The 6,939-nt window shown below is 42.3% G+C and overlaps 1 protein-coding gene across 4 annotated transcripts in view; it reads right to left on the minus strand.

The window, feature by feature from the left end:
- Positions 1-210: 210 nt before the first annotated feature.
- MID2 (midline 2) overlaps positions 211-6,939 on the minus strand; it is a 93,491-nt gene continuing 86,762 nt past the window's right edge. For all 4 annotated transcript variants that reach the window (XM_025853690.2, XM_073885706.1, XM_073885705.1 and 1 more), the window contains 3 exons: positions 2,750-2,911; positions 1,123-1,330; positions 211-733 (listed from right to left, as the gene is read on the minus strand). In XM_025853690.2, the coding sequence (XP_025709475.1) occupies positions 331-733; positions 1,123-1,330; positions 2,750-2,911 (773 nt within the window). In that variant the 3' untranslated portion in view covers positions 211-330. The remainder of the gene's footprint in view (positions 734-1,122; positions 1,331-2,749; positions 2,912-6,939) is intronic.

Genomic DNA, 6,939 nt, shown 5'->3' on the forward strand with positions numbered 1-6,939 from the left:
TTTACTTAGAATTATCCTAATTCCTTCCAATATCATTTATACTCCTAAATCACTGGGAATTTTTAATTCTCCAATGATAAGAGAGGTATTCTCTAAATTTCTCCTCCAATGGCTTGAACCCAGACTCCTCAGATAATTCGTTCTGAGAGACTCAATACATTAACTCGAATACAAGCGTTAATGCACGAAAATTAAATCTATAATATCTAGTTATTTTGGATGCTTCAGATGAACTTTATTTTGTATCTTGTATATTGGACACTAACTGAGGTTTAGGAGGGGAAGAACTGCTGGACTGGAGAGCCAGTGACTTATACACTCTCTGGAAACTTAATGGCAAGCTTTCATCCCGGAAACATAAGGGGATTCTTGAGGCCTGCAGTTGCATTCCTGCCGCTCAGGGTAATCAATAAAATCTGGGGCAGGCAAGCCGGACAGGATCATTAGGGATTTGTTCCAGATTGTGAATGTTGGGCAAACTGGAAGAATGAAGGTCACGTCAAAAGTATGAAGATGGAGAGAGTTAGCTGGGTCATAGAAAGACAGCATGTTGTTGTCGTAATCCAGAAGAACACCGAGACGTTTCAACTGTGGGGGCACATCCACCAGCATTTCCTTGTTGTTATGTCTCACTACAAAGTTACTATTGCATCGAGAGAAGACCCACGAGGAGGCATTCTTGCCAATCCATTCATTCTTGGGAGCTGATTTGTAGGCAATACCAATTGCATACCTGTGAGACCGTTGAAAGGAGAGAGAAATAAACACTTATTAATGAGCTGAGTGGTGCTAGGCACCATGTGGGATATATAAGAAATCTGACGCATGCTTCTTCCTTTACTAAATAGTTTACATTTAGACCCATAATGTTGATAGCATGAGAGCTTTACGAAGTCAGCAGTTAGAGTGCTGGAGGAATTTCCAACTCCTGGCCCGGTGTATTTCACAAGATTTTATATTTTTGTTTTTGTAAAAGCTGGCCAATTTTTCTAGGCATGGTTTTCATCACCTGCCTCTTAACCCTGACCTACGGGTACTATGTTCGTGCTATGGACCTGGATCTCCCAGGAAACTAATGGCAGGAAAAAAGGAGGAGAAAAAATAAAAGTGGGATCCACTCACCAGGTGGAGGAACCCATGACCACCTCCCAGTAGTGGCAGCCACTGTCAATGAATATATTTCCTGCTGCTCCATAGCAGCCTGTGCCACTAAACCTCTCCGGGGTATGGCTCTTCTTCAGAGAGCTCTCATCCTTCTCCATCTGCAGCCCATCATTGGAGATCTTCAACTTCTTGTGAGTCATTTTGGGATCCAGTTTAAAGGGTTGGCCTGAAAAAAAGTAAAAAAAAAAAAAAAAAAAAGACAATGCATGGGAAAGTATTTAAGAATGCCATCTCTGTCCTCCAGGACTATCGCTACCAGGGGATTCTTGATAGGATGATCATTCTTGGGCCAGTGCAAGTTGGCTGCTATTTGGATTATATTAAGGAAGTAGGGCCTGAAGCCACCATTTTCAATAAAAGAAGAATAAGCTGCCTCCCTCAACGGGTTATCAAATTAAGAGGGGGCTCTCAGGCTTTCATGTTCTCAGGTATGTTTTGTATTCTGCTTTATTTCAGTGGGTGGCTTGGGATTTGAGTAGGTCTTAGGGGAAGGAGTATTTGAGGTGAGACAAAGTGAGGGGAACTGATGAGGTAATTGCTGGTTGGTGGCAGAACAAAAAAAAAAAACAAGAAGAACTCAGTGAAGACCATCTTTCTACCCTCTTACAATGGGGATGTAAATAACATATGATTAGGTAACTTCGTCAGAGTGACTGATGCATCAGGAATGATCAGAGAAAACATTTGTTGTGTAGGATCATTCGTGACAGAGGATTCCTTATAACCAGATGATGAAACAAATGACTAGAATCCAACTGCTGGGTATGGCAAGAGCTGTATTATACAAAATGGGTCCATGGCAGACACTGTTGGCGAACACACTCCCCCTTCTCCTCTTTCACCATAGAGGCTAGAAAAGCGAAATAGTCTAGCCTCTCTTGCTGCTAGGGGTGGCTAATAAGATGGAAGTAGATGGAAACAGAAGTCAGACAGGGTTGAGGACACTTGTGGAAAAAGTGCCAGGCTTTCCCCATAGAAGAGAGAGCCATCCTATGCACCAACCCTCTCCCCCTCTTCCTATCTTAAAAGGAAATGTGGCATCTGGAGGTCGCAAGGGCCATATTGTGGCCATGTGACAGTAAGTCAATACCCAAAGGGAGAAGGAGCTTGGGTCTGTTACAACATCACGGTACTAGCTGCTGCACCGGCCCCGAACTGCCTACCTTCAAACTTCTTGCTATGTGAGAAAGAGAGAAAAAAAAAAAAATACTATTTGTTAAGCCGAGTTAGTTGGATTTCCAGTCACCTTAGGTCAGAAGCATTCCTATCAGGTATGGATGGCTTCTCTGCAGGAGTCTACCAGATTATTCCAAAGTACTGTCTTACACAACTGTTCCCCTAGCATGGGATGGGGTGCAGAGAAAAACCCTTTACTTTACTAACACCCTCCCCAAACACCAGCTACTACTACATATACTTTGTACATATCTTTGTGTTCATGTATTTCCCAAGGGCACCAACAAACCCTGTGCCCAAAGCATAAACTATTAAAGCTCCTCTACTCAGTGCCTCTGCTCTCTTGCACTGCTGTGAGTCCCTGCGGAGGGGAAAACGGAGCTCTCCTTTTGGAATCACCCCAACGTACTATTTGTTTTTAGTCGGGTGGGTTCACTGTTCCGGCTGCCTGCTTGGTTTATGGCTTTAACAATGAAGATGTAGCGGGTCCCACTCTGAAGTCCATGCACTGTGTAGTGGTTCTGTTTAATGTTGGGCACAATCATCCAGCTATCCACTGAATTGTACAGGCCTGTGGAGGGGGGTAGAGACAAGGACATTAACCAGGAGGTAATAGAGATAGGATGAGAAGAACATTGAAAATTCATCAAAAGCCCCCCCGCCCCGACCTCCGCTACCACCACCAAAAAAAAAAAAAAAAAAAAGTGAATTTCATTTTGTTTCTTTTGAGTCCCAGGAGACAGAGTGAGCTAAATATCCTCTGTCTCTTTCCTCCCACGGAGCTAGGCTTACACCAGGCTCCTTGCCTCTGGCAGTTGAATGCCACCACTAGTGAAAGTTAGGTGGCTTCAGTTTTCTGCCCGATAATATGGGAAAGGCCACTCTAGAAAAGTCTCAGAATCATCACTTTTATGGAGTCTCTGGATCTTTACAGCCAAGGTCCAATCCTCTGACAGCTGAGCCTGGCCTGGTATGGATGGAGAGGCACTGGGCAGAGAGCACAGGAACATGGAAGCTCAGAGCCAACAGGACACCTACACGCCCTATTTCCCTCATTTTACAAATGGGAAACTAGGATTGAGAGGAGAAAAGTGACTTGCCCAAGGCCACAGACAGATGGTGATGGTGCTGAGTATAACCCTGGTCTCTCACCCTAGTCCACTGCGCTCTCCACTCTGGGACAATTCATGAGGTGGACACAACGTTGCTTTGTCCCTGCAAGGTAGCGAAGTTTTCAGGGCTTATGGCTCATCTCTCCCACCCCCTCCTGGGCTCCGAGGTATCATAAGGAAGCCAAGGAGATGGCATGAGAACCAAAGCAAACATTACCGTCTCCTCACTTGACACTACCCATTTTTGCCCCTTCCCGGTTCTAATACCCATTTGAGGTTGGGTGGTCCAGGAACACACTGTTGCCTGGAACCTTCTTCCCTCCCAAACTCAGAGATCTAGGTTTCTGCTTTCGAAACTCTTTGGACCATAAACACTGACTTAAACAGAGAAAAATGTGCATAATTAAAAACATGTATTTGGCTAACTGTGAGTAAAAGAGGGGTTGACGTTCTGGTTTATGAATTATCGAGACTTCTCTGTTCTGTTATCTGCTTTTCAATCAGTTTACTGCTTTTTAACCACCATTCTAGCAAAGCATGCAAAGGAATGGGCAAGGAAAATGAGCAGTGAATTTAGTCACTTCTATGCAGCACTCGTAAAGGAATTAGTGAGGCTGAAAATTAAAAATAATCATGAGTGTTTTAGAAAAAAATAATAATCATGAGTGTTTTGAAAGAGATCTGATCATGAGAGCTTTATAATGAATTTGGTGGGAAGTTGAAAAAGCCTCAAATAAAACCAGAAAAAGAAGCATAATGGAGGGCAAACAGAGATGTTCTAGAAAGAATAACTGGTGAAGATGCTCAGTCATGCTCATGAAAAGAGAAGAAAGATAAGGGCCAGGAATAATATTGGAGGGCTTGGTTATCCATGTACCAATTCACAGTATGAATCATAAACTGCACACTGAATTTTAATACAAAGAGAGAAATAAATGGTCTTCCACATGTGCTTCTAACAATACAAAAGACCGAACTTCACAACGAAGTACTATGTAGCTATGAAAAAGAATGAGGAAGATCTCAATTAACTGATATGGAATGATTTTCAGGGTATACTGTTAGTTGAAAAAAAGCAAATTGCAGAAGAGCATGGAGAGTATGCTTTTTTTTTTTTCAAGAAAGAAAGGCAAATAAGAGAACGTACATATATTTGAAGTTGGCGGGCAAAGGGAGAGCGGTAGGGGCATGGGATTAAAAAGAGAGGAGAGAGAAGGGTACTTGTTTGAATACACCTTTTCTGTCTCGTTTCCCCTTTGGGAAACACCCTGTTGCCTTATGAATTCAGAAAAGCACAATTAAATCAATACGAATGGGAAGAGTGGGGACGAAAACTGAAGGGAAGTGAAACAAATGAACCCAACTGCACTTCAGATGAAAAACCACCACACCAAGGGGAAGGGGGAAGGAGGAGGACTGAAAACAAATCCTGAACTATTGTTTGTTTCTGTCATGGTATGGGCAAAGCACTTCTGAAACGGTTAGATACATTACGGGATTAAGCAAATGAGCACGTGTGTTGATGTCGTTGGGAGCCAGGGTTCTCACTGTGGAAGTCGGAACGTACCAATATGGAACGGGGGAAGGCAAGAAAGAACCTGTGGGGATGGACTGGAATTGGAGGTACTGTTACGAACTCTTGAGTTCTATAGATGTGTGTGTGTATCCATATGTGCACGTACGTTAGGTGTGTGCGTCTGAATATTATGCGCGTGCATATGTATACATACACGGGTACATGTGTGTGTTTCTAGTACCCAAATCTTGTTCTCTAATAACATCCTCCCGTTAAAAGGAACCAGGGTTCCTTGGAAAAATGGCTGATTTCAAGGCTGGGGCAGGATAAGGTCAATAGGAGCCTAGAATCTTTTGTTCTGCTAGAAGTAAAGTGCTCAAGAAAATGATGGGAGAATTTAAGGACCCAGGAGTCAGCTTAAACGGTCCTTACTGGCTCAATCTGGACAACCTGAGCATCAAAATAAGCAAGGGCAGTGAAGAATTATAAACCACTAAAGAAAGAGAATTTATGAGTCCATACTGAGTAGTAGATAAATAGAGGGTGGGGCTTTTGCTTACAGTAGAATGCAGAGTGCCAACTAGTAAATGGGGGAGGGAACGTTCATTTGGAAAATCATCATTTTGCAATCATCAGAGTAAAGACTGGACCAGGCAGAATTTTTGACTGATGCTAAAACAGGAGTGGGGGCGGGATGGGTTTGATGAGGAAGCAGGACATTTTTCATTATCTCAAAGTATCACCACATGACCACATGGACTGCTTATTAGTAGCAAAAAGAAAAATAGTAACTACGTGGTGAAGAAACCCAGCAACGCCTTCGACCAGCTGAACAAAATTAGCATCCCCAATGAAGGGCAAGTGGATATCACATGCCTCCAGATGTGATGTCCTAAGGAGGATGCAACATCTCCGATGCAGTATTCCAGCCATGAATGCATAATTTGAATATAAATCGTGAGGAAACATCAGAGGAACCCAAAATAAGGGACAGTATAATAAAGAAATAAAAAGGGATTTTAGATGTCAATGTCGTTAAAGACAAAGAAAGGCTGAGGAAGTGTTCCAGATTAAAGGGGCCTAGGGATAATGACAATTAAGTGCAATACCCGATCCTCGACTCTAAAGGACAATATCGGGTCCTTTATACGTTATAAAGGGTGTTATTGGGTCAACTGTCAAAACTGGAATATGAATGGCAGAATCAGAAAAAGTATTGTATCAAAACTCTTCAAGTTGATAACCACACTGTGGTTATATAAGAGTTTCCTTATTCTTAGAAAACCTACACTGAAGAATTTAGTGGTCAAAGGTCATGATGTATGCAATTTACTCTCAAATGGTTCAGAAATAGAGAGAGATGGGGACTTCTAGCAAATTATAAAGGAAATGGGACAAAATATTAACAACAGATGAATCTGGGTAAAGAGTATATGGGCATTCTTTGTGCTACTCTTACAACTTTTCTATAATTTTGAAACCATTTCTAAATTTTGAAAAGGTAAAAAGAGGATTTTTCTGGGTATCAATGGGACTTGGTGATATGGGGTTGACAAGTGAATTCTGGTAATGGAAGTATATACCTTGTTCAAACGGGAAAGACCACAATATGGAAATCCATGAACCCGAGTCTAAATGTGTGGTGGAGAACATTTGCATGGAAATGAAAAGGAGAGGAAACAGAAGTTTTATCTTTAGGGCAGTATGTTACAGGCTGCCTGGCCAGACAGAGGGTATAGCCAGTGCTTCCAAAATGCAAAACACAAAATTGAAATAGAGGAAAGATAGACAGTAATGGGGAAGACAATCAGCCAAACATCTGTTTGAATTCAGCTAACAGCATCATCGGAAACATTGGCTTGTGACCATTCCAAATCTTAGAGGAGGTGGGGAAATAGTTACAGATGAAGGGAGAAAGCTAAAAAAGGAAGGAAGGAAGGAAGGAAGGAAGGAAGGAAGGAAGGAAGGAAG

The sequence above is a fragment of the Callorhinus ursinus genome, unplaced genomic scaffold (genome assembly GCF_003265705.2).
Source record: "Callorhinus ursinus isolate GAN/ISIS: 27379988/994484 unplaced genomic scaffold, GSC_fseal_2.0 scaffold65, whole genome shotgun sequence".
NCBI classification, from domain to species: Eukaryota; Metazoa; Chordata; class Mammalia; order Carnivora; family Otariidae; genus Callorhinus; species Callorhinus ursinus.